Source organism: Andrographis paniculata, unplaced genomic scaffold (assembly GCF_009805555.1).
Source record: "Andrographis paniculata isolate CXL003 unplaced genomic scaffold, ASM980555v1 Contig57END, whole genome shotgun sequence".
In the NCBI taxonomy this organism is placed as follows: domain Eukaryota; kingdom Viridiplantae; phylum Streptophyta; class Magnoliopsida; order Lamiales; family Acanthaceae; genus Andrographis; species Andrographis paniculata.
This window is the reverse complement of record NW_026137592.1, coordinates 5376835-5403486: the sequence shown is the minus strand read 5'-3', so window position 1 is coordinate 5403486 and position 26652 is coordinate 5376835. Positions and strand designations below refer to the sequence as shown.

General features: G+C 38.9%; 3 protein-coding genes across 5 annotated transcripts; 2 read left to right on the top strand and 1 right to left on the bottom strand.

Moving 5' to 3' along the window:
• The first annotated feature begins 1658 nt into the window (after positions 1 to 1658).
• LOC127256892 (uncharacterized) lies at positions 1659 to 2917 on the top strand. The gene is made up of 4 exons (XM_051283118.1): positions 1659 to 1802; positions 1959 to 2521; positions 2576 to 2667; positions 2766 to 2917. The coding sequence occupies exons 1-4, from the start codon at positions 1659 to 1661 to the stop codon at positions 2915 to 2917; spliced, it is 951 nt and encodes a 316-aa protein (XP_051139075.1).
• Positions 2918 to 12755: 9838 nt separating this feature from the next.
• On the top strand, positions 12756 to 16474 carry LOC127257210 (filament-like plant protein). Of its 3 annotated transcripts, none has more exons than XM_051283591.1 (6): positions 12756 to 12961; positions 13292 to 13491; positions 13603 to 13719; positions 14496 to 14670; positions 14744 to 16050; positions 16133 to 16474. In XM_051283591.1, the coding sequence occupies exons 3-6, from the start codon at positions 13603 to 13605 to the stop codon at positions 16274 to 16276; spliced, it is 1743 nt and encodes a 580-aa protein (XP_051139548.1). In that variant the 5' UTR covers positions 12756 to 12961; positions 13292 to 13491; the 3' UTR covers positions 16277 to 16474. The 3 variants fall into 3 exon arrangements, with proteins under 3 accessions (XP_051139548.1, XP_051139547.1, XP_051139546.1); XM_051283590.1 differs by lacking the exon at positions 12756 to 12961 and adding an exon at positions 12999 to 13150; XM_051283589.1 differs by lacking the exon at positions 12756 to 12961 and having other exon boundaries at positions 13001 to 13491.
• A 6488-nt stretch (positions 16475 to 22962) lies between these two features.
• LOC127256891 (uncharacterized) lies at positions 22963 to 25026 on the bottom strand. The gene has a single exon (XM_051283117.1). It carries the CDS (start codon positions 25024 to 25026, stop codon positions 22963 to 22965), a length of 2064 nt encoding a protein of 687 aa, XP_051139074.1.
• Positions 25027 to 26652: the final 1626 nt, after the last annotated feature.

The window sequence follows — 26652 nt, the reverse complement described above, 5'->3', positions numbered from 1 at the left end:
ATTCCATCTTTCACGATTTGATCGGGCAGTCCATGGAGGTATATATTGATGATGTAATCATTAAGTCTACTGACTTTGATACACATCTGGTTGATTTAAAAAATGCTTTTCTACGGATGAAGCAGTACAACCTGAAAATGAACCCAACAAAATGTGCTTTTGGAGTTTCGGCAGGAAACTTCCTAGGTTTTCTGGTACATGAAAAGGGGATAGAGGTCGATGCGAACAAAACTAAAGCTGTTCTAACAATGTGACCGCCCCGGTCGGTCAAAGAAGTGCAAAGTTTGTTGGGAAAGGTAAATTACCTGAGGTGTTTCATATCAAATGTCACAGGAAAGTTAAAATCCATCACAAAGCTTTTAGAGAATAAAGCAACCGATTTTTCTTGGGGTCCGGAACAGCAGGAAGCGTTAGAAGAAATTAAGCAGGCACTAACAAAACCACCCGTGTTGGTTCCTCCAAAAGGAGATCGACCTCTTCGACTGTATATAGCGAACAATTTCGATGTGGTGAGTAGTCTGCTAGCGCAAGAATGGGAGGATGGTAAGGAAAATGGCTATTTATTATTTAAGCAAAACTCTGGCAGGACCAGAGTTGAATTATACTATGCCCGAGAAAATGTGCTATTCTCTAGTCTTCGCATATACTCGGTTGGAGCACTATATTCTGCCAAGAGAAACCGAGGTAGTTTTCAAAGTGGATCTGATCAGATTAATTCTGCACAGACCAACCATGCAAGGAAGGTTAATGAAATGGGCAATTAGACTGGCTCCCTTTGCGTTACTACATCGGCCTATCATGGCAGTAAAAGGGCAGGTAGTGGATGATTTATTGGCTAAATTACGAGCAACGAACCAACAGAAAACAAGGTAGTACCATATATAGGTACTAGTCCCTGGAAAATATTTTTTGATGGTTCTCGTTCGAAAGGAAGATCAGGAGCATAAGTGATATTAGAAGGACCAGGAGCCCGGAAAATCAGTCTGCAGCTTCAAATAGAAGAGATGACTCATCACTCTGCGGAATACGAAGCACTGATTTTGGGTCTGGAAGCACTTATCGCTAAAGGAGAGCAGTCGGTTATGATTTGTGGAGATTCTCAATTGGTCATCAATCAAGTGTTAAGACGGTACGCTTGTAATTATCCTCATTTGCGTCAATATCGAGATTTGGTATATCGCCTATTATATAGAATTGCGGAGGTGGTTATCGAGCATGTACCGAGAATAGAGAATCGACAAGCAGATAATCTGGCTCAGAATGCCTGCCAGCAAATGATCGGTAGCATCGATACCGATACTGATTGGAGAACTGAAATTCTATCTGGAATCACCAAATTCTGTGACTCATGTGAGCGTTCGACTGAAAGCATTAATTTTCCGGCTTATTGAAGGAGTTTTGTATAAGAGAACCTTTGAAAGAGTATTATTGAGGTGTTTGGGGCCAGAAGAATCCATCAAAGTAATGGAAGAAGTTCATGGTGGAATTTGTGGGGCACACCGCGCAGGACTAAATATGCGATGGGCTATTCATCGTATGGGATTTTATTCGCCAAAGATATTTGATGATTGCATCAGATTTGCTAAAGGGTGTCAGGAGTGCCAGAGGCATGGTCAATTAAACCATCTGCCAACAGTAGAATTTCAGGCGGTTAAGCCATGGCCATTCAAGGCTTGGGCGTTGGATGTAATAGGAAAAATTCATCCGACGTCATCAAAGCAACATCATTCATTCTGGTAAGAACTGATTACTTCACCAAATGGGTAGAGGCAGTCCCTTTGAAGAATGCGACGCAAAAAGAGGTGATTGAGTTCGTACTCAATCACATTATTTATCGATTTGGGATTCCTCATACCCTTACAACCGATCAGGGTTTGATGTTTAACGGGGAGATATTTTTTGAATTTTTGGCCGAATTTAACATCAAATTGCATCACTCTTCACCATATTACCCATAGGCTAATGGATTGGCCGAAGCAGCAAATAAAATTGTCATCGGCATTATCCAGAAAATGGTTGAAGAAAATCCAAGGAAATGGCACGCGTTGCTACCTCAAGCATTGTGGGCCCACCGAAATAGTAGAAATACTTCTACTGGATTCTCCCCTTACCAATTAACATTCAGGCAAGATGCTGTGCTCCCTGCTGAATTTGTTGTGTCTTCACCCAGAGTGACAAATACAATAGTGAGTAATGATGAGGCATGTATACAAGCAATATGGCAACAATTGGAGGAGGTAGACACTGATCAGTTAAATGCTCTAGATCGAGTAGTTAGACAAAATGAGATTAGGGCAAAATATTATGGAAAAAGAGTGTACCCAAAGAGTTTTGCAGAAGGGGATTTGGTGTGGAAAACAATTTTGCCCACGTATAAAAAGGGGGACCAGTTAAGGAAATGGTCCCCTAATTGGGAAGGTCCTTTCATTATTCACAAAGCAATTGGAAATAGAGCTTTCATTATTGTAAATCAGGAAGGAAAGCTGGTACATGAAAATTTTAATGCTAAGTATCTGAAGAGGTATTTTCTTGCCTTTTCAGAACATTGTCATTAATTCTTATTACAAAAATCTAGGAACCCCTTTAAAGGGTTCGAACCTGCAGGAAAAGGTTCTTTAATCATCATCCGAAAGGGTGACACAAGGGTGATTGCCTTCTGGTTCAGAGGTTTCATCCCAACTCGTAGAAAACATTTCAGGTTCTTCATCCAAGAGGTCGTCTAAATTGAGACAATAACGATCTCATTGATCTTGCATTTCTTGAAGGTCTTGTTCTGTGCGGACTTTCATGTCTTGTAAAGATTGGCTTTCTCGTTCAACAAGAACACGCAGCTTGGAGAGTGTTGATGGTCGAGATCAGAAATGCGGGTAAGTATATCAATAAAGGGTTCATAACTGGTGGATACGCGTTCCATTAAATGGATTGTGCGATGTATGGTTCTTCTTCCTCTGCCAGAAAATTTAAATTTAAAAGTCCAGTTTTTTGAGCACCTGTATCATGTCCTCGGCATGATGACCTATGGGGTGTTTACCTACAAGGAATGGTTGAAAAGAACCTTCCTAGTTGGAAGAAGGGACGCGAATGCAAGGAGAAACCATTTTTGAGTGTGATGTGGTGAGTATTGATAGTATTTGCCGTAAAAGGAGTGGAGTATATATAGGTGTTGTGATGTTTGATTCCTAACTTAGTAAAAATACAAAGAACATGGATCTGTGTTCTAAAAAGTAGGATGCATATATAGACTGAGTTTAGGAGTTATATACATATTACATGTGAAATTACAAGGAAAGCAGGGCCTTAAGGGCAGTTCGGAGATCGGCCCATTTATGTTCCGAGCGAGTTGTCCGCCGACACTGGTAAGCCTCATCTGGAGTTGCTCGCAGAGACTCATCTGGGTCTGGTAATGTGCCTCCACCAGGCGACTCCCTTCCTGGATGTTGTCATCCAGGGACTTCAACTGTTCCTGAAAACGTCTGAGTTCTTCCGTCTTTCGGGAGAGCCAGCGTTTGTCGTGCTTGACGGAGTTCGTCCAGCGTAGCCTTGGCAAGGTCAAGGTCTTTGTAGAACTTCTTCAAGGATGCTTCAAGACTGGCTGGATCAGCGTTCAGTTGAGATGATGTGGCCTCGGATAATGGAGGTCGGATCAGAGGTAGATTAGTTTGAAGTTCGGTGATCCTCGCCATCATCCGATCGAGGACGGGGGGGCTTCTGACTCCAGTATGGGCTACACCAACAAGTCTATCGCGACCTGAGCTAAAGCCTCGAGGTTGGCTAAACTCAGGTCGGCGAAGGACAGGTCGGCGCAGCGTTCTATGATGAATCTGATGGGAGTCGGAATGTTCACTCGGGCCAATATATTCATCTCTTGGGCAATCTGAAACGAAGTTGTTAGAATATGGGGGAGCAGAATGAATCAGTCACAATATAAAGATGAAGTTTACCTGATCTAGAGCGGCCGTGGCTTTAGAAGGGGCCATGTCCCGGTTGCAGACGGTGAGCGACGGCCAGTTCCATACCCTGAAAGGAGAATGTTAAGTAAGGAAGAAGAAGTGAAAGTTAGAAAATGGATGAGAGAAAATACTAACCGAACCCCTTGGTGCAAAATTGACCGAAGCCTCGCCCGACTTTGAGGAAGAAATCTCCTCTATGTCGTGAGGCGGCGGGATCGGTTGTACTGGTTGGAGAGCAACCAAAGGATCCTCGCCCATAGGTAGGGCAGCTGGCTGCAAGGGCAGCGCAGCAGCGTGGTCGGGTGGTGCCACGACTAGGTCGGGCAATTCCGCGACCTAGTCGGGTTCGGGCACCACTGCGACCGCATGAGGTTCCCAGTTGAAATAATAATACAAGAGTCAGAGATTTATAAAAGAATCATATGGAAATTTCTTGGCAGTTACCTGTGATGGTTGCGGGGCAGGCGAAGGCAAAATCGGAGGAGAGGCCTGCCTCCCTGACGGCTCATATGGCTAACGGATCATTGGCAGCTCCTCTTCTGCAGGAAGAGGAGTCGGTTGAAGGACAGCCGATGGAGACCCGGGGTTGCGTAAATATGGAAGGGTAAGAGAAGGGTTTTACATAAACCCCACGATGTGACATGAAACAGTGTAATGATAGCACTTTGTACTGCAAACTCCTAAACGTCACGAGAAGTGACGCTTAGGAGTCGGGCGGGAGGAGCCAAGTTGTTCAGTAAGAAAAAAACCAATGTGCAGGGTTTTCGAGAATGGGCCTATTAATGGCAGTGGGATCCTAAATGGGTCTAAATATAAGCTAAACGGCCCAAGTATTATTAAGAAATGGGTTTTTTCGGGAGAAACCTGTGATTCGGATATCGGTGAATACAGAGGTCGAGTCAAAAGGAAGTCGGGCGAAGTAAGATGAGGCGGCCGATACGGGGGTCGGTCAAAAGGAAGTCGGGCGGAGAAAGATGAGTCGGCCGATACGGAGGTCGGTCAAAAGGAAGTCGGGCAAAGTAAGATGAGACGGCCGATACGGGGGTCAGTCAAAAGGAGGTCAGGCGAAGAAATGTCTATTAATTGGTCACTTAATTAAGCGACCCGTTAATCTCCTGATCGATTGGCCGGTCATTTGGTCAAACAGTAGTTCAGTCGCTTGAAAGGGCGGTCAATTGGTCGCTTGATTGGGCGATCGATTAAATCGTTTGGACAGATGGTTGTTTAGCAGTTTGAAGGGACTGGATGGTGGTCGCTTGATTGGGCGACCGATGAATCGTCTGGATGAATGGTTGTTCAGCCATTTGCAGGGACTGGATGGTGGTCGCTTGATAGGGCGACCGATGAATCGTCTGGACGAATGGTTGTTCAACCGTTTGAAGGGACTGGATGGTGGTCGCTTGATTGGGCGACTGATTGGTCGTTTGGTCTAGCGACCAGTTAGCATCTGGATTGGTCAGCTGGTCAATCAAAAAGAGGAGACGTAGCTACAGGTGTGCCGGTCGGACGAAAAGCAGTTCTAAGATGGTTAAGAGAAGTTACAACCGGTGAACGGATCGGACAAGTGGAAGGCGGGCAAGAAGAGACGTAGCAGTGGATATGCAGGTCGGGTGAGAAGCAGTTCTAAGGCGGTTAGAAGAAGTTACAACTGGAAAGCGGATACGAAGGCACGACCTGGTCGTGGCAGTTGACATGGGTTTTAAATAGGTCCTTTCATGGCATAAAGAAACCATCTTCAATCGAAATCAAATTCAGTGAATTGCTTTTGGGGATCACCATTTTACTTTTACAGTCTGTAGCATTTATTTTTCCTATTTTATTTATATATCGTACGGTGTCTAGGGATTCTTAATCTCACGCATTTATTTTATCAAATTCAAAGATAATTTCTATTTTTTGGATTTTACTTTTTATTGTTGAAAATCGGCATCAACAATTATTATAGGTTTATCAGGTCCTTCCTTAAGCCAAGGATTTTCCGGCTATTTATTGATGATGGTCTAGTGATCTTGTTATTACAAGGCCGAGGTTATTCCGGCTGCTAACTTAGACAGATGTAATGAGCCTATTATTATAGAGCCGAGGTTATTCCGGCTGCGCAGTTTGGCAGATGTATATATATATGTGGATGTGCATTGTTGTCAAGTTTGATATCTTTGTTGCATAATTTCCCTATTAGCATGACATGACACGTATTTTATGATTAACGGGAATTAGACTCTATTTTAAAAGGTATGACATGACATATTTCATAAATCAGATTTGTTATGTTATAATGCGTTTTTATGGTTAATTTTAGCCTTAACACTGTATTGTGGGGACCGAAGTAGGAGATGACGACCTCATGATGCAGTGTGGCGGTAGCATTTTCAGTATGAGCCAACTGGGGGTGTTACAATAGTCTTGAATCTCAAACTCCAAATTCACTTGTTTACGAATATTGATCTCACCACATTTATTTAACCATTCACTACAAAAAAATTAAAATTTAGCTACAAAAAAAAAAAAAAATCGTAGCAAAAGGTAATAATTCATAGCAAAAATATTTTTTGCGACAAAATTCATTTCGCCACCTATACCGCGTTAGTAAAGGTCTTTACCGACAAATATAGCTTTCATAACAAAAAAATAATAAGTTTTTTTGCAATGAAAGTTAATAAAAGATACATAGCTACGAAAATATGATTTCGTAGCTAAAGCTCTTTTGCTATAAAATTAAAATTCATACAAAAGAGTTTTAGTAACAAAATATGTATGATTTGTTTAGAAAAATTATTTTAGCTATGAAAAATAATTTTATAGCTAAAACCTTTTTGTTATGATAATAGAATCATAGCAAAAACATTTTAGCGATGAAATTAATTTTATAGTACATAATTTAATTTTAGCGATAAAATTAGTTTTTGTAGCTAAATGACACGTTTTAACTACAAAAAAATTTTAGTAGTTCAAAATATTGTAGCTACTTAGATACTTTTTTGTAGTGTTATACGGCTTTGGATGAACAAGGATTTTTAAACCCAACTTCTTCACTGCAAGGTCACTCATAATATTAGTACAACTACCTCCATCAATGATCAAGCTACATGCATTTTCTCCCACTTTCCATCTCCCATGGAATAAATTATCCCTTTGTTCCGTGTCCTCGACACTTTTGGGCAAAGTACTTAGAGCTTGCAAAGTCACTAACGTCGGTCTATTATTGGTTATGGACTCATCCTCCTCTGGATTGATCTCTTCGGCCTCCTCCCTATCCTCATTGGATTCGAATACATAATCTATAGTGGAAGTGATGATCATGGTCCTCTTTTTAGGACATTGATTGGCAAAATGTCCTCGTCCTTGACACTTAAAACAAAATAAATCCCGAGTGCGAGTAGTGGATCCATTATTTGGAGAAGATGCCGTACCCTTTGAGTGTGATGATGCAGGAATGCCGCATTCTTTCCCCTTACTTGTTGTTGAGGGAGTTTGCGGCTTTGACATGTTTTTCGGTTGCAGTGTCCTTTGATGTATGTGCATTTTATTTTTTTTCTTCAATTGTGTTTACAATTTAATGGCTTGGTGTACCATCTCCTCAAAGTCCACGTAATAATACATCTCTAAACTATCAGCAATTCCTTGATTAAGCCCATTGAAGAAAAGGGCCGTAATACATTCAGAATCATCGTCAACATTAGGTTGTTTCAGCAACATTTCCAACTCCTTGTGGTATTCATCCACCGTTCTTGATCCTTGCTTCAAACCTTCCAACCTTCTTAGTACCTCACAGTGATGATGTGGTGGTACGAATTTCCTCCGCATGAGTCCTCGCAACTCATTCCAAGTGCGGGGGAAGGCTCTTAATGTCTAGATCGTAAGAGGTTGGTCTAGTCCCACCATGATAAAACATAGTCAGAGAACTCCATGACAACAACACGTAATTTTTTTTTGCTCTGAAAGTTGTTGCACGTCGAAAATCAACTTCATCTTACGCTCCCATTCTAGAAACGCCTCAAGATCATATTTTCCATTAAAGTGCAGAAATTGGAAGTTAACGGGTGGTGCAACCTCATCATCATACCTTTTTCGGGGTTATGTGGCCTCCGTCATGGGAGTTCATCATTTAACTCTTCTTCTTCATCCTCATATTCATATTCGTGCCTCCTTGGTTCACGAAGATTACATCGGAGATCTGGGACTTCTCTTCGAATGGTGTTATTTTTAACTCCCCCTTTATGAACACCTTCCTCGTCAATGACTTCGGAACCATGTGGAGTACCTTGTCGTTGTTGGTTGAACTCTAACTTATACATGCAGTCATTAAGCACTTCGAGTGTAATATAGTGTAATTTCTTCTAATCACCAAGTTCAAGAGGCTTTGAGCATCTACATTTTGAATATGTGTGCCATCCTCTCCTGCCATTAGAAAAAATAATATGGAAATATATGTATAGATTAGTTAGAAAATAAGCCCTCATAACTCTTGTGTTTCACTCATTACGTATTATACCTCTCTGTCTTGCATAAAGAACAAATTAGATCGGTGAAATATTTCCAAAAATGTGACAAAAAAATCAAGAGAGTGAAAGCAACTACAAATAACTAGAATGAAATGGGAAAAAAAGAAAACAAAAAATACTTGTGATGGAAAATACATAAGCTATAATAGAACAAACAAGCAAGTGTGCTGCTTTTTTATTAGTACAAACTTTTGTAATTTTTTTTTTCATTATTTTTTCTTATGCAGATTTTTTTTTTTTGAGAAGAAAAAGAATAACACTAAGTGTAGAAGCTCGAGCTAACTAGCTCAAATACCAAAATGACATAACCCGTGTGGGTTCGTATATTTTTCCCAGGTTAAAGAAGAATAACCTTAATCAATGTAAAAAAATCGATAAAGAAAATAAATAAGATAGAACATAAAATTGATACCCAACCTAGTTGATTAAGAACCTCAAGAATTTAATCTTGGACCTAAAATCCTAATTATGGGAAAAGAACAAACTGATAGGCTTAATTCATCTACAAGAATTTAGAAGCCACGAACCAATGGATAATTCCAAAGACCCGATTTGAAAATATTGTGCAAGAAATCACTCACTCACACTCTGAAAGTAAACACAATGAAAAACACAAGTTTTCAAAAGGAACAAAAAGATATCATAACAAAAGTTGATATGGAAATGAATATAAGGGCTTTTATATAGAGGCCAAAGGGAAAGGGACAAAACACTTACTATAATTGAATTGACAATACATTTTCATGGAGAATATATTCCAATATACATAATTGCTACATGTTTTCAAAAATATATTACCAATATCACAATAATGACAACATATTCCTAAAATAATATATTTTCAAGATTGCAGTTAATGGTAGTACATTCCCAAAAAACATTTACGTAAGCAATTATGTCAATGCTTATGATGTAAGAAATGACATCATCACATGTGATGTAAGCAATGATATCAATGCTTATGATATAAGCAATGACATTATCATATTTGAGCTTGTATAACTGTTAGGTTCGGGCCGATAGGTCTTCATGCTTCATCTTTGTTTATATTTTTCAGATCGAGCTCTCGAGTTAAGCCGGAAAATTGATCTTGAAGTTTACGAGCTCGGCTTCGGATAATTGGTCAAGTGGTTCAGAAGGCCTTTGTACGTCCGCGTCTTGAAAACACATTATTGTTAAAAAATTTCTTCACAAGAGTTTTAATACAAAATTTTGAAAATATGAATGCAATTTACTTTTAAAATGCTAACAAAAGTATTTTCAATAAAAAAAAATCTCATAAAGGATGGCCTGGTGGTGTGGGGATGGACTCATGACCGTGAGGTCATGGGTTTAAATCCCGACACTTTCAAGTCTTGCCTATCACACACGGTTCGCCTAGTGTGACTTGTCTTGTCGAGTCTAGTTTGCAGGCTATTAAGCTCGGTCAAAGGTTTATCTCGGGTCTAGTTTACAGGTTGTAGGCTCGGCCGAAAGTTTACCCAGAGCACATCTAAAGGATAGCGACTGCGGATTCCCAAATTATCCCAGAAAAAAAAATGGTATGGCTTTAAACCACACAAACCACACCAATCCCTTACAAGTTAAATACTAGCATTTAAGAACAAGAGTGCATATGCTCTTGGTTCCGGTATGGTGCTAAACTTATATTTCAGCACCATGTTGAATTAATTATAATCATTCGATCATAAAATAGATCAATAGTTCATATTAATTTAATGGATAAAATTGTCATTTTGTCACCATAATTAATTATGAGATTAATTTCATTATTTATAAAGATAAAATCAAGCCCTGTAATTAAGGAAAACATATAAAATATATAGATCATTTCCAATTTTGTAGGATAAATCATTTATATGTTGAGATATGTCTCAGTCTTTACACTTTTTATTAGTCTTTACATTCTTTATTAGCTTTACACTCATTTATTGGCTTTGTCCATGTTAACTCATTTTCAGTTTTGTAGGATAAGCCCTGTAATTAAGGAAAACATATAAAATATATATATCATTTCCAATTTTGTAGGATAACATATAGATCATTTATATATTAATGGATAACTAATGAGATATGTCTCAGTCTTTACAGTTTTTATTGGCTTTGTCGATGTTAGCATTTTGTAAACTGGAAAAAATATCCCAACGAACAAATTTTTTAAAAGGTATGCGAAGTAAATATTATATATGAGACATATTATAACTATCCATACTATAGGTAAGTATTTGTCATTAAAGTGTACATTGAATGTGCCCATCGATGCTTTCAGGATAGTATGGTGATTACATGTCTTTTTACTACATGTCAAATATGTACATAGTTACTTATAAAACCTATTCTTCAATAAGAGCACATGAAATCGTATCAGAAGTATGTAAATAATTTAAATAAGGAAATATGTCTTTGCGGGGGGTATATTGTTCAAATTTAAGGGTTTCTCCACGTTTAACTATGAAATTTTGCGCACCAAAGTATATTTTTTAATTCATTATGTACGTATCTCTAATTAAACGTTCATACTTATAGAGAACCACACATATCATATGTTAAATTATAAACTACGATGATTCTTAAAGTGTTTGGCAAAATATAATATCAATGACTAATGACTCCAATTTGACAATCATATGCTTCAAACCTCAATTATTTTCAATTCTTGCATGTAAATTAACATACAAATCCGATAATGATACTAGAAAATCCCTCCAGAGTCTCCTGATGAAATTTTTACAATAAATTTTGTTCAACATGTTTTGATATCATCAAATTCGATAGCTCGTCTGCTAGGCGGATACGTTTTTGTGTTGCATAAGTATAACTCTCAGGCAATATACATATAGTGGCCTACAATCTTGGCTATCACATTCGGTGTGACAATATTTAAAACACATACATAAGCCTACAAGAGTATATACAAATTCAAGTTTATGACATAACTATATAGGTATGTAATTTTCTTATAGAGGAATGCCAATTGAAAATCATGATACACATTATATATTATTTGTTGTAACTAAAAGTTTTTGGAAGCATTAACGCACAATAATAATAATGAACAAAATTTTTATAAGTCGAAAAAATAAATATATGAACAACCAACAATGTGATAGAGAAATCATCAAACATATTCAATAGTTAAAAAATTCATTTTGCATGATAAATCGGTCACAACCGATGCTAATGTAGCTTTTTTTTTGGACAATTTAAAAAATACCCAAACGGTGCGAGTTGTAGATCTTTCAATGGTTTATCGTTCATCACAACTTTAAATTTAGCAATATTTGTATAGACGAAATGTATAAAGAATTTGAAGATAAGCCATTTGTATTCTTTTTTTAGTCTGCCATCATTTCAAAACAAAGACATGTCTTCATGAGTATACCCAAAACAAATACAAGTTTATGACATAACTACGAAGGTAATTAATATTTTATTTGAGACATTAATTAACAACTAAGGCATAACAAAGACACTGGAAGACACTCACATAAATAAAAAATTTGAGTACATTACTTGGAAATTATATTTGTACAACGGAATAATTTTAGAATATATAATTAGAAAACGTAAGTTTATATAAAAATCAACCGAAGTCTATAAAATTTTCGTTACACTAACTCATTATTTCAGGGACAAATTGAATAGTAGGAAGTTGAGTGTAATTATTATGCAAAAGTAGGAAGTGCAGCCACTGTTAGTCTGTAGGGAGTGAATTAGCTTATACGAATATAAATCAAAGTTACCATAAAAAAAAAAAAAAAAAATTAATAGAACAAATTAATTTAATATGGTATTGAACTTAATAGTTGATCAGCAGCATACCAAGAGCCCGTCTGCTCTACTCTAGTGTACAGCACCCATTTTGCAATCACCATGAATAGTTAATGATAGCTAGCAATGGCGAATTGAAGAGTAAGAAAATACCGAGCACATAAATAGTCTAGTAGACAACCCCTGTTGTGTTGTGTTGTGTTGATTAATGAAAAGCATTGACAAAAATCGTCCGTCAAATATAGAAATAGAATGGAAAGAGACAAAAGAGAAGAATATCCGTCCGACCCATGACGTGCAGTCGCCACATTCCCATACGGCCATACCATTCCCGGAACCGCCGCGCGAATACCGCAGCAAATCGTGATTTTAAAAAAACAGGCAAGCAAATAATTCAACTCACTCCTTTGTCTCTTCCTCCATAACACTTCCACAATTCAAAGATATTATTTTCCAATTTATAAATAAAATAAATAAATAATAAAAAAAATCTGCTGTCCCCACCACCAACACTACACTTACACGAATCAGAATCGGTGCTAATTTTTCTCTCTATAATCAGGCGTTGCGTTTTTGTGAGTCTGATTTCGAATTTAGAGCAACACAGAAAGGTAAGGTATGGGAAGGTAAGGTAAGGTGGCTTTTCTGAGAGAGAGAGAGAGAGAGAGAAGGGGGGTTTCTCGTTGGTGCTGTGAATTATTTGTATCTGCGGGTCTTGTAATTCTGGGGAAGATAAAGGTAATGATTACGTGGGTCACGCTTTTTATGTAAGGGAAGGGACGTAAGGGGGAGGGAGGGGGGTTATTTATAGGGGCCGTGCCTGTGCCCAAAATTTCCCCGGAGCTTTAAAGGAACAGTAGACCGTCCCCCAACCCAACACCTTCAATCATTTTCGATCAGTGACGACGATGGTGGGGGAATTGAGAGGTGCCCATCACCGTAGCTGTCCGAATTGCTTTCTCTGCCTTCACAATGAATGAATGAATGCCTTATGGCCCCGACCCCCAATCGATTTGTTTTACTTTAATCCCCTCCTATTTCATTTCATGGTATGCTTACTCTTTTCAGGGTTATTCAAACGTGCTCTGCTTTTTGATTGATTGATTGATCCATCCATCCATCGATTGAGGTGAAGTGGATTGGGTTGGGTTTGGTGTATCGGATTAGATTCTAAGCAAAGATTGAGCTGACCCTTGGCCAGAATTCGATTCTACTACCCTTTATTTTATCGGTGGGCTGAGCTTCACTGCAGTCCCTTCATCTCTCAGGTTGGAATTTTTTATGATGTGAATTCCCTGTTCGTCGTTGTTTTGTTCGTTCCTTCAGTTTTCGTTCCGTTGTCTGAATTCCGTGGAGTAATTACGTCGCCCGCCCTCTAGATGGACAGGAGGAGTTGGCTGTGGCGGCGGAAGTCTTTGGAGAAGAGCGGTGGCGGTGGCGAAACGGAGAGCTCCGGATCATTGTCGTCCCACTCGGAGAGATTCTCTGATGATCAGGTATTTCTGATCTACGCTGCCATTGAAATTCCATCTGATCACTGTTCGGATTCCTCTTATGATGCGTTATCATAGACAGCAGGATCATAGAAAAACATTACATTTGTTGATTCATTAGATCTCTAACGTCTGATCCTCCAACTATGTTATGTAAGTGTAAAAAGTTAAGATGAATTTGATGAAAGATCGATGAATCTTGTAGATTGAGCAAGCATTCCATTATCACTCTTTGTTTGGTTTATCCTGAACCTGATTAACATGGACCACGTTATGTGGATGTCCGCTGGCTGCCTGCCATTGCCATGGCCATAGATAGGTCCACAGCTGACAATTTCTTACTTTTTCCCCGTAAGTCTTTTTTTTTCTCCAGCTACAACATCAAGTGTGTGTGGTTGTATTCATTCAATTATTGAGAATTGATGTGGGTGCTCTTTCTATGACACAAAGATGCATATGTATGTATGTATGTATGTATGTATGTATTTATGTATGTATGTCTTTCGTGTGCCTCGACTGGACACACTTTTTCTTCCACTCGCACATCTTTGATGCATAACAGATAGCCTTATCCCATGTTGGTTGGTTTAGTAGTAAAATGCTGTAGTATTTTCTGCTTTAAGTTTGTAAATGGAAGAATACATGATAGGAAGAAGTGATATATGATTGACTGATTCTATAGCATCTGTTGCAAACAATTGTTCTGAGAAGAATATGAGTTTTGATGGGGATGTTTTTGCAATGTAAGGTTAATTGCTTTATGGTTCATTGCGGCACAGACTCTGTCCAATGTTAACACTCACTCTCCTGAAGTCACATCTAAAGGAGATGACCAAGAACTCGATGAAAGTCTGAAGACCCTCTCCGAGAAACTATCAGAAGCACTTGAGAACTTACGGGCTAAGGAAGAGTTGGTCAACCAGCATGCTAAAGTTGCCGAGGAAGCTGTTTCGGGTATTCTTTGTTTTGCCTTCATTCATGTGACATAGGCTTAGTGTTGAACGTTTGTCTACTCTCAATATTGTAGGATGGGAAAGGGCTGAGAATGAAGTTTCGGCCCTGAAGAAACAAATCGATGCCTTAACTCAGAAGAACTCAATCCTTGAGGAGCGTGTAGGCCATCTCGATGGAGCCCTCAAGGAGTGCTTGAGGCAGCTCCGTCAGGCGAGGGAGGAGCAAGAAGAGAAGATATATGATGTTGTCAAGAAAAGCAACGAATGGGATGTGAACAAGTCCGAGCTTGAAAATGAGCTTGTTGAGCTGCGTAATAAACTCGAATCTGCCAAAACCGAAGCTGGAAACCCTGTGCTTGCTGATGCCCTTTATCGGCTACATGTTTCTGAGAAAGAGAACTCCATCCTTAAGCTTGAGCTCGCTAAAAAAGCTGATAAGTTGGAATTAGTGGCCCGTGAGAAAGAGTTGAGCATTCTTGCTGCTGAAAATGCTAGCAAGCAACATCTCGAGAGCATCAAGAAAGTTGCGAGACTTGAAGCAGAATGCCGCAGGTTACAGGCAGTGGCTCGTAAAGCAGCAGGTACTGATGATTACCGGTCAACTGCTGCCTCTTCTGTTTATGTCGAATCCTTCACCGACAGTCAGTCGGATAGTGGGGAAAGGGCACAAGTTGTCGCAAATGACAGCCGTAAAAATGGTGGGTTCAGGTCATTTGTTGATCCATGCCATGCCCACTTAGGACAATGTAAGTCCGACATTAGCGTTGAACATGGTTCAGTTATTCCTTCCATGGGGATCGATTTGATGCATGATTTTCTTGAGATGGAGAGGCTTGCATCCTTATACGAGACCGGGAATCACAGCACTTGTGGAGATCAACAAAATTGTTTGAAAGATGATATGGAACCTTTGATTAACAGGGTAGCCGAACTGGAAGATAACTTGAGGAAGATAACCGGGGAGAAAGAGAGCCTCGAGATTGCTCTGGACGAGTGCCGAACTCGACTCCAATCTTCAGAAGATCAACGCAAGCAAACAGAGGTGGAGTTGAATAAACAGCTGGCTCTGGAGGTTGAAGCAAAGCGAAATGCAGAAGCAAACCTGATACAAATCAAGGACCTGTTGGAGAAAGCGAACAAAATGAAGGACATTGTCAGCATAGAACTCGACAATGCCAATCGAAGGAAGGAGAAGGCAGAGTCGCAACTCGAATCAACACAAGTTGAATTAGATCGCTTGAAGAAAGAAATTGAAGAAGAGAGAATTGTTTACAGGGAAGCCGTCGAAAAGTGCAACAAACTAGAAGCCGAACTGTCAAGGACAAAAGTCGAGTACGATTCCCAGAGATCATCCATATTGGAGGAGTTCAGAATCAACCAGGTTTGTCTTTGGTCAGAGATCGGTTTAGTTTTAAGCTGGCGCCCTTTTTTGTGTGATTTTGAGATATGAATTGCCATTGCAGGATAAAGAAATGGCCATAGCTTCCCGTAAATTCTTCGAGTGCCAACAGACGATCGCATCGCTTGGCCGCCAGCTGAATTCGCTAGCGGCGTTGGAAGATTTATTGATTGACGAGGAGGGGCTGGACGTCTCCGGCCGCTGCTGAATGAATGGGCAGAGTGGCACTGGTTAGTTAGCTACTCACTGCAGTTTTGTGCTTCAAAAACTATACAATTTTTCGACTACATTATTTATTCGCGGGGGAAGATATAAATTTATTTATATATATTGTTAGCATGTGTAAAATAATACTTGTACAAATTACATGATTCGTTTAATATAATTATGAATCACAAGTTTTGTCTACCGCCTCCATTTCTGAAATTTTAGATTAATTGTATATTTTATGTAGGTCTTGTAAATGCCATAATCATAGTTTTAGAATATGGGGGTTTTGTATTAATAACAGCTTCCAAGTGTATACTAGGTTGCTTAAATTTCTCTATGCCATTATATCTTGATGGTGTTCAATTAAGTATGGTTCGATTTAGATGTCCCCTTTTTTTATTATTAAATTTTTGCCTTATTCATTTATATTAATTTTTTTTAAATTATATTCCATTGTCATAAAAAGAAATTGGTTTATTTCTCATTTTTATGTTTATCTATCATAAAAAAGTGTATTCCTTTTGCTAAAAACATATTTTCCAAAAAAATACATTCTCTGAGACAATATTAATATAATATTTAATGACATTTTGAATTATAAAAGTTCATAAGTAAATTTTATTGTCAATGGTCACCAATATAGTATAAAGTATTATCTTATGAATGAAATATATCTTTCATAGGCTACATTTATTCAATCTATTTGTTTGCCTAAAAACTTAAGATGCAATTATTTGTATAACATCAAGAAGTTGCTCGAAATGATGTAGAACACGCTTTTAGTGTTTTACAAGCTCGATTTACTATTATTCGACGTCTGTCACTCATTTGACATATTGATTCAATTGGTAATATAATGAGGACATGCATCATTTTGCATAATATGGTCATCGAAGATGAAAGAGATTTATATTAGCATTATTATGATGTATTCCAATTTAAATAAGTGGAGATAGATAACATCAGTGGTTCAAGTCAGTCATATTATGCGGATAGACATGCCACAATATTCATTATTTTTATATTACTTACATAATTTTTTATTCCTCACATAAAATAATTTGTTCCCTTGGTGTTTTTGGATGAATCTATTTTTTTACGTTAGGTATGATAAATCGTATCGATAATATAAAAAATAATATCTTGTGCTGACTTATTAATTTTTATAAGAATAATATATATATTACATATAATGTGTTAATATGAATATATATTGTATTTTTTATACTCCCTCTGTCCCATTTAAATGTTGTCATTTTCCATTTTTGTCCGGCAATCTTGCACCGGGACAGAGGAAGTAGGATTTACGAGAACTTGTGCCACCAAAAAACATTGGGTGAACAAATTCATTAATTTTTACAATAAAAGACAAAAAAAAATAATAAAAATTATACATCACATTAAAATTGTGCTATAGCCTATAAGTATACGAGTCTATTTTTCTTTTGGAAAAATTGCTCATATTTCCCTTATGGTTTCGAAACTCAACGTAAATCCCCCTATACATGACGCCCCTTTATATTTTAAAAATTGTTGCATGAAACCCCAATGTGGTTTTAAAACTTGCGTAAATTTCCATTCTACTTTAAAAAATTACCTAGTGCCCCTTTATACTTTTAAAAATATTGCATGAAATCCTCCGTCATGCAAAACATACGTTAGGAAATCATCTTTTCATCGTACAAGAGAGTTATAATGGTGGTGGGGTTTCATGCAATGTTTTTGAAAGTATAATAAGGTGTTATGCAATTTTTTAAGTATAAGGAGATTTTATGCTGAATTTCAAAACCACGGGAGAATTATAAGAATTTTTACCGTATTTTTTGACAGAGGTGGTATCATATACTCCCTCCGTCCCAAAAGAGTTGTCTTATTTTTCTATTTTCGTCCGTCTCAAAACAATTGTCATGTTTCCTTATTTAGTAACCGTGCTATATAGTAAAAAAAGAACAAAAAAAAAACAAAAATATTCTTATTTTTCCAAACTACCCCTGATGATTATTGTAACATACTTTTTAAAATTATTCAAAAAGTAAGGGCAGTTTAGTTTTTTACATTCTATTGTATATCCACTTTTAATTAAATAATATTATTCTTTAATTCTCGTGTCAACTCCCAACAAGATATCTTTTCTGGGACCGTGGGAGTATCTATTTTTATTTAAAAGAAAGGAAAATTGTCTAAAACTCTCTTGTGGTTTCGAAACACAGCGTAAATCTTCCATTTACTTTAAAAATTGCATGAAACACCCTTATACTTTTAAAAACGTTGCATGAAACCCCTCTTGCATTAAGGGGGCGCTATGCACTTTTTAAAATAAAAGTGGAGATTTATACTAAGTTTTGAAATCATAAACGGATTTTATGCAACTTTTTTAAAGTATAAGGGGGTGTCACACAATTTTTAAAGGAAACGAGATATTTACGTTGAATTTCGAAACCACAAGAGAGTTATGACAATTTTTCCTTATTATTATACAAACATCACTAATTTTTCCGTTGGATTAAAGATTAATCATATCATTTAGGACAAAAATGTCATTTAAAGAGAAATAATAAAGACACGATAAGAAGCCGAGATAAACAACTGCCAGAAGATATGAATAAATCAAAGATGAAGAGCAAATGAGATATGGAGGAAGATTAAGGAAGATGGAGGAATATGAAGATGAAGATGTTCAAATATGAAACAAATATTTGAAGAATAATTGACAGTAAATATGGAAAAGAAAATAGAGATTTAAAGAACATTTGAAAGAAGACAAAAAAATAAATAGATAAACAAATGAGAGGAAAACAAATGAAGATGAAAATGTTTTAGTATAAATCAGAAATTTGAGTAATAAAGGGAGAAGACAGAAAGAATAAGTAGTGAGGAGAAACCTAGTAAAATTGAGTGTAAATATATTTAAATAGATACAAATAACACATAATTTATATTCAAATGACAGGTCATATAAATATAAATATAAATTCGTTTGTAAATTCAATGAATGAATAACAATATGAATACAAACATTTTAACGTTCATTTAGCACTATATAGGGCAAATAACTAGAATATATTTGAACAGTCTTATATTTATATACAAATAGTGACGAGGATGTCCAATTTTCAAGGATTCAAATGCCCGTGGGACCCATCACTCGAAGTCAAGCTCGTTAGTTTCAAGAATCCATCACTAGGTTGACCTGACGATTTTTCATGGAGAATCAATTTAAAGATGATGCTTGAAGACCACTTAGCTCTCATCTGACACTCCTTTAATGGGACCCGTAAGAATCGAAATTGAAAGATCAAGAGAATCGCTAATTATGAAAGATTATTAAGAGAATTACAAATTATGAAAGATTATCAAGAGAATTATCACTTATGAAAGCTTCTAAAAGTTACCTTAATATAAATTTTCTTTTCTTATAAGTTTTCATATAGTATAATTTCATATTTAGAACTTTCCTTATTATTTATTTCATTATAGTCATACTTACCTTTTGATTTGTTTCATTTATGATTTGTTATCTTTTATTATCTCAAGGACCTCTATATAAGGTCCTTGTCTGTCTTTGTAATAAGAATATTTTTTACATCTTGAATCAAATTTAACATTTATAATTTTCTAGTATTAGGGAGTGACTTACCGATTCATGGTTTCCGATCATTTGCAATGGGATTTAGCCTATTGTTTGTGTTTTAGCTTACGGTTTGATTTCAGGTCCGAGACTTATTCTCGTGCTTGGTTATCATCCACACTAATTCACATTCTCTGCACTATCTTTCTTCTTTCTTCTTCATTCTTTTTTCTTTTATCCATATTCTTAATTCATTGTTCTATTGAACTTTGTGGATAAGAAAAAATACATTGAGTATAATTATACACGGTCGGGCCGTGTCATATGGTATCTGATAACTAAAATTTGTAATTAGTATTTTATGCAAATTCACAGGGAATTTATATACGAAAAATCAGTGGGTGAATGTTTATAGAAAAACGATCAGATATAGTAATATTTGTGGTTGTAGACCCTGAGTAGTTATCACAATTATTTATACTCTTTTTACTGGTGAGTTTCCAGGTCGAACACAAGGATTTGAAGTCAAGAATTTCAAAATGTGAAGATCTCGAAAAAGCGACGAAAACTGCAGGAAAGGATCCGTTTTGCAGCTGATCTAAATTCCTAATCCTATCGAAAGCGGTAAAAAGGGGTGAGCGGAAGCGAGCGAAGCGGAGGCGTAAGGTGAAGTGCCAGCGGTAACCGAGTGAATGGGGCATGAGCGGAAGCGGAAATCGAGTGATCGGGACATGAATGGAGGCGGAACTCTAGTGATCGGGACATGGATGAATGGCGGTTACCGAGTGAACAGGACATGAGCGAATGGCACAATTGTTTCTATATATATATAAGTTAGCGACAGAGAATGAAGGAGAGGTGTTGTGTCTGACTTGTGTGTTACTAAATGGATAGATTCCCCTGGATATAATGAGCGAATGGTGTAAGTGTGTTAACGAAGATATATATATATTACGGAAACGGTTAGAGAGAGAGATGATGTAATTATATAAACTGAAATATAAAGAATTCTTAACACTAGATTTTGACCTTAAGGTATTTACAATAAGACTTCAATGACAGCCAGAATCGCCATATTATAAGAAAGAAACCCTACTGTCACTAGGAATCTCTGTGACCTAATAGACCACCGTCTATGCCCTATTAATTATCCCAATTTCTGTCTCATTAGTGGCTTTACCCTTCTGCTACATCTTTTTAATCAGAATTGAATTCAGAACAGTAGTTAAGCAGGTCGACAAGGCTCCCGCATACTTAACTACGTTGAACTACCTTGAAACCGCTTTTGGCAAAAGACAGGCTCAATTAGCCAATTCTTCTCGAGCTCTAAACCAGTGAAAGGAAATCTTTAAATTCAAGGTTTATATAAATATGAATAAAGTGTGGAGGAGATGTAGATGAAGAACTGAAGGACATTTCATTACTTACTACTAAAGCTGGAAAGACTAGAACTACAAAGCTGTAATTGAAAACAGTAATCTAATCTAAGAAAGCAGTAAAGATTTGGCCAAGGGAGGAGGGAAATCCCTACTCCCTTGGCCATTCTTGTGGAGAACTCCCTTACAGGGTTGGAGCTCTCGGAGACAGGAAGACAACTGGACTCCGTAGAAAGTAATGGCAAAAATACTCCAAAATCGAAGTTATTTACATAGAGATATCTGACCCTATTTATAGTAGGTGAATTGGGATGGTTGCAAGCAGTTGCTGGGCGGTTCCAACCGCTGGACAGTTAGGCGATTGCTGGTAGTTATTCTGTTGAAACAGTTGCTTGCTATAACTCCCAAAGCGCCCGCTTCGCTTGCATTGGATTGTAAGGGCACAGATCTTCCCCGATTGCTAGAGAGCTGAAGGGCATCAGCGCAGCTTAGCTCGCTTGTGCTGGCTAGCAATGAAATGGTTGTACTGCTGTAGTTGGAACATTTAGTCGAATTCTAGTGACATTCTACAGTGGTGGGCGTCTGGACTGTCACTTGCAAGCAGTAGAGGCTATCGCTTGTGAGCGGTGGAAGCTACCGCTTGCCCCTCGTGCCTTAGTCTTTATTTCCAAGAGATACTCTGAGCGGTTGTGAGCGGAGGTGGCTACCGCTTGTGGCGCATGCCTTAGTTTTTCTGGCACAGACTACCGCTTAAAAAGGGCAAAATTCATTAATAATCTCAACAATGAACTCTGGATCATGCCAAGCGATATAGATCAATAATGTATGCCATTAACGAGTTATTGTGATGGTTTTTATACAGAAATTCGAGTAATACACACTTTTGTCAAGCTAAGGATATGCTCATATTTGGAGTCATCAAACGTCCTCACACTAAACCTTTATTCGTCCTCGAACAAACTAGATTAAAAGACCGCAGAGTTATTATGTTAACTGCAATCAAGAATTGTTAACAATCAGTGCCATGATTTGGAGCAATGTGAACCTCAAATAGAAACAAAGGAGCCATAAGTATTCAGCTTGCCATTTGATTTAACACGATTGGAGTTATTCCGGTATCGTCTACTTTGTTTGCTCAGCTGGGAATATTCTTTTGATCAAGGAAACCTTCAGCTGAAGGGTGCGGAGAATCATTTTTTTTTTTATTGGATCAAGAGTTTTAAACAAACATTGTGTCTGCTCAAGATCTTATTTGATTCTCACGTGCCTAGGCCTTTTCAGTTCCTTTGTAATGATAGGTCCTCCCTGCTTCCCTCACCTTGTGTCTTAAACCATATTTAAGGACTTCTTTTTTCAAGTTTTTTCTTATGAATAAAGTCGAAAAACATAGGTCCGCTTGCCCTACCGAGTATGGAAGAGTTTGAAATGAAGGGGGCACTAATCTTCACAAGCCTTATTCGCTGTTACTTAGTCTAACGCTAATGTTCGAGTTATTGTGAAATTCGAAGGACAATTACTTGGTCTGATGTGTTTAAGTCATCTAAATTTAATCTAAAAAATTTCACATAGTTAACTCAGCAGGATATCACATGCATTTCACATAAGAACACATACTTCAGATTATGTTAGGCATACAGTAGAGAAAAATGTCACTTGTTACCAAAAATTGTTGTTTCGTTCATCAATGTTATGTACAGCCCTTGCCATTTCTGAGTTATGTACATGAGGGAGGACCTTTCTTCATTTTCTCTTCTCGCTCGAAAGTACTAGATCTTCCATTCGTTGGAGACTTCTAGCTGTGTCAAGCTGTTGTTCCATAAGAATGGAGTTTTGTTGGGTGAGGGCAGCGAGCGCCTTTAAAATCTCTGTTAGAGTTGTACCCATGCTTGCAGCTTTAGTCTCCATCGCCTCTACACGCGCTTCTAGTGCGGCATTTGCCTTCTTGCCAGTGGCCAGTTCATCAGCCAGACTCCTTGCGTATGTATCGATTAAGGTTTGGGTCATCATGTATTGGCTGAATATGGCTGAGTCGAGTTCCTCCAGTCTTCTCTCAATGTTTTCAAGTGACGAGCGGGGAGCTGATGGTCCTGCTTCCGCCGCTGCTGGTGACTGTCTCTCGGACTCAGCCGAACTAATCTCCAGTGGCACTTCTTCCTTTTGGGAATTGGGTGCTGGTTCAGGGGTGACATTCCTGAGGAATACTAGTTGCCTCGCTGCCTCATACTCCAGCTGCTCTACTTTCTTTCGCTCTAAGTATCTCCTGAATCGCAGCTGGAGTTGGGTCAGCGGCTTCCAATACTTGAGCAACTTGACCAGCACCTTCATCTTCCTCTTCTTCTGTCGCTCGAGCTGCCGAAGTTGTTCAAGGCGTTGTATTTCGGCGAATAGCTGAGCTTGTCTCTCTTGGAACTTCTTATCCTCTTCATCCTCCTCCTCATCGATGATTGTTTTGTCTGATTTGGTTGAGGCCAGAGTCAGAGTTTCTGCAGGTGTCCCAGTCGTGGTTGGTGTTTTTGGGCTGCGTGGGGACACTTGCAGAAGTGGAAGATTTGTGATTACTGTCTCCACCTCTTCGGCTTCATTGGCAGCTTCAGCGGTTGTGGCAGCGGGGACCTCGGCGGGATATTCCTTGTAGGACTCTACTGTGACATCGATCCCGCCGATGGTTTCTTCAGTAAGCACAGTCTCCCACTCCTCCTCTAATCCAGCAGCAGTAGGCTCCACCGCTCTCGGCTGGTTAACGGGTGCGGTTTCCTTGCCTGTTCCAGCAGTAGTTGGCTCACCTGCCCCCTGCTGGTCGAAGGGAACAGGTTCATTGCCCAGGAGACTAGGTACTTCGGGTGATACCTCTACCATCGCTGGCTTCACTGGCGAAAGTCTTTCGGGTTGAGCGGTGGGTTCTCTGATGACAATCCCCTTCTGTAACCTGGAAAGAAGGATTGTGTCTTCGCTTGCTTCCACATCCACCGCTTTCCCCTTCTCTTTCTCCTTCCTCGTCGCTCGCCGAGGGGGTGTTGGATTTTTTCGGAGTGCTTCCTTGACCCTCGGTTTCTTGACAGGCGCTGGAGTAGGGTCTTCTTTTTCCTTTGACCTTTTCTCGCCAGCGGCTGCTTTCGGCGCTTTTCCTCCCTTATCACTACTGGTCACCTCTGCGCCAAAATGATCCTCCTCTATCTCCCGAGCGAAGCGGAGGGCTTCCTCTTCCTCATCACTGGGAGTTTTATTGGAGATTGTCCTCTTAGAATCGGGCTCAGTTTGAGGTGTTATCTCCTCTCTTATTATTCCCCCCCCCCCTTCCACAACCTTCATTTTCCTTTTTGGTGGAGGGGGCGCTGCCGCTTGTGCATTCCTCTTTTTCTGCTTAGGGTTAAGAGTGAACTCCTTGGACTCCAGCCAATTTTTGTGGAAGGCTGCTGGAAACAGTGGCTTCATTTGAAATTCTGGGGCTGAAGTGGGCAGATTGACGCCTGCACATCGGCATAGCTCTGTGATTAAGGTCCCGTGACCAAGAGTTCTATCTCCACTTCTTCTATCCCAGATGTCTATGCCGATGATTGCGCCCAAATCCACGTTAGCAGTTTCCTCCAAAATCGAGCGTAGGGCAAGGAGGAAGTCAGGACGGATGTCAGTGGTGTGTGTGGTGATCATCATTCTGCTCAGCGACCACTTCACCCATTTCTTTTTCTCTTCATCCACCGACCCAAACTTCAAATTTCTTTTCTCGTATGCAGGGGTGGTGGCGAAGGTCCTGTAAAGTGTCTGCGGCTCCATTGCGCTGCAGATTGCCCTTAACTTGTCCCTCATTTCCTAGGTGGGGTAGTGGTATTCCCAACTCAGGAGTCGGTTGATCTTCCTGGCTGAGCAGTCTACCCATCTTCCTCGAATGTATACATTCTTTAGACTCTCAGCCTGGTTCAGATTAGCATAAAATTCCCCCACCAGCGATACATCCACTGGATCACTGGGATTTTTGATCAACCACGACAGGCCCCGCTCCTCCAGCCAGTCAGCGAGCGGGCCTGTGATCTTTTTGGGGTCAAATCCTCTCTCATAGAGGATCCCCATCGCCTTCATCTTCTCATAGGTCGCTGCTGCCTCAATGTTGATGAAGTGGAGGCTATCAAATTACTTGGACCTCAACACATCCTTGGCAGCATCGGCCGCGTTCTTTTTGGAGGTGTCGCTCCTGAACGCTTTCATTCTCCTAGGCGGTGCCCCCTGGAAAGCAAGTTTCTCCTTGAGCTCTTTTAGTTGGTACTCTCTCAGCTTTTCGTAATCTAACCACCAGTTGCTCACCGGATACATCTGCTATGTTTCCTTAGTATAATCGAATCTAAGGTAGTCCTCCGGGAACTTTGGGATAAAACTTCTTAAGGGAAATGACTTCAGCTGTCTGAGCTTCCCCCAGTCTTCTGTTAGCTCTAACACCCTCCTCCTTCGATAGTATGCCTCAGGCGATGCTGGCTCCACAAATTCAGCCCCTGAGGTTGTTGTCACCATCTTTCGACCGTCCATGGATTTGATCCTTTGGACTCTCTTTTCAACCTTCTCCTCAACCTTCTCGAACTCCTTTCTTAACGCTTCTCGCTTGGCTGGATCTATTTTGTCAAGCGTATCCTGAATCTAGGGTTTCCAAAATTATTGTTTAATATAAGAAATATATGAATCTTGCATTACTACTTTAAAATGTTAACAACATTTATGTACAGGCAATCATTTCCAAATTTCATTGATTTTAACCCTAGTTCCTCCCCCTCACAATGAAACAGAACACTACTGTAAGTGTTACGTTGTGAAAAAGGAAGAAAATCACAAAACAACATATAACATACATATTATTGTAAAATTCATCCATACGAAGCAAGTATATCAGTTATTATATCTAAATCTAACAGGTAATAGATCTAGATTCACAGAAATCAAACATATAAACATTTTCGCAAAAATGAAGAACAGACTGTTATCGCGAAAATAATTTGTGATTATGTGTTTTTGAACGTTAAATCAGGGAAAATCAACCATAATATCAAGTTTATGGACTAAGGTTAACCCATATCTTACCTTAGATGAAGTGATTATCGGTTGAATAGTCGAGATTTTGAAAAATTTTGGTGTGGAGAAGTGGCGGTTACTGAAGCTTCTTGAGGAAGTTACTGTAGGACAAAAGTGGAAAATGACTGTTGACTGGGGTATTTATAGATTTTTCTATCGCTTGTCTGGAGGGCAAGCGGAGCGCTGCCTAGTCCATTATCTTTATTTATAAAGGTATAAGGGTGGGTTTTCAGGCCGGGTGAGCGGGTAAAACAACACTTCTATTTACCTAAGGGTAACACTCAAACGGCGATGAAAGCGGTACTGGGTGAGCGATACTGCTCCCCCAGTGAGTATCAGGGTGAGACAAATGAAGTGATGGGTGGCTTGGGTCAGGCT

What these genes read in the sequence shown, in the direction of transcription:
- LOC127256891 (XM_051283117.1), bottom strand. Translation starts at nt 25,026, where the DNA reads ATGAGGGACAAGTTAAGGGCAATCTGCAGCGCAATGGAGCCGCAGACA.
- LOC127257210 (XM_051283591.1), top strand. Translation starts at nt 13,603, where the DNA reads ATGGACAGGAGGAGTTGGCTGTGGCGGCGGAAGTCTTTGGAGAAGAGC. An exon ending in TGCCGAGGAAGCTGTTTCGG is followed by an intron (nt 14,671 to 14,743) that starts GTATTCTTTGTT and finishes TCAATATTGTAG; the next exon opens with GATGGGAAAGGGCTGAGAAT. An exon ending in AGGAGTTCAGAATCAACCAG is followed by an intron (nt 16,051 to 16,132) that starts GTTTGTCTTTGG and finishes TTGCCATTGCAG; the next exon opens with GATAAAGAAATGGCCATAGC.
- LOC127256892 (XM_051283118.1), top strand. Translation starts at nt 1,659, where the DNA reads ATGGCCATTCAAGGCTTGGGCGTTGGATGTAATAGGAAAAATTCATCC. An exon ending in AGAATGCGACGCAAAAAGAG is followed by an intron (nt 1,803 to 1,958) that starts GTGATTGAGTTC and finishes TATTACCCATAG; the next exon opens with GCTAATGGATTGGCCGAAGC. An exon ending in AATGCTAAGTATCTGAAGAG is followed by an intron (nt 2,522 to 2,575) that starts GTATTTTCTTGC and finishes ACAAAAATCTAG; the next exon opens with GAACCCCTTTAAAGGGTTCG.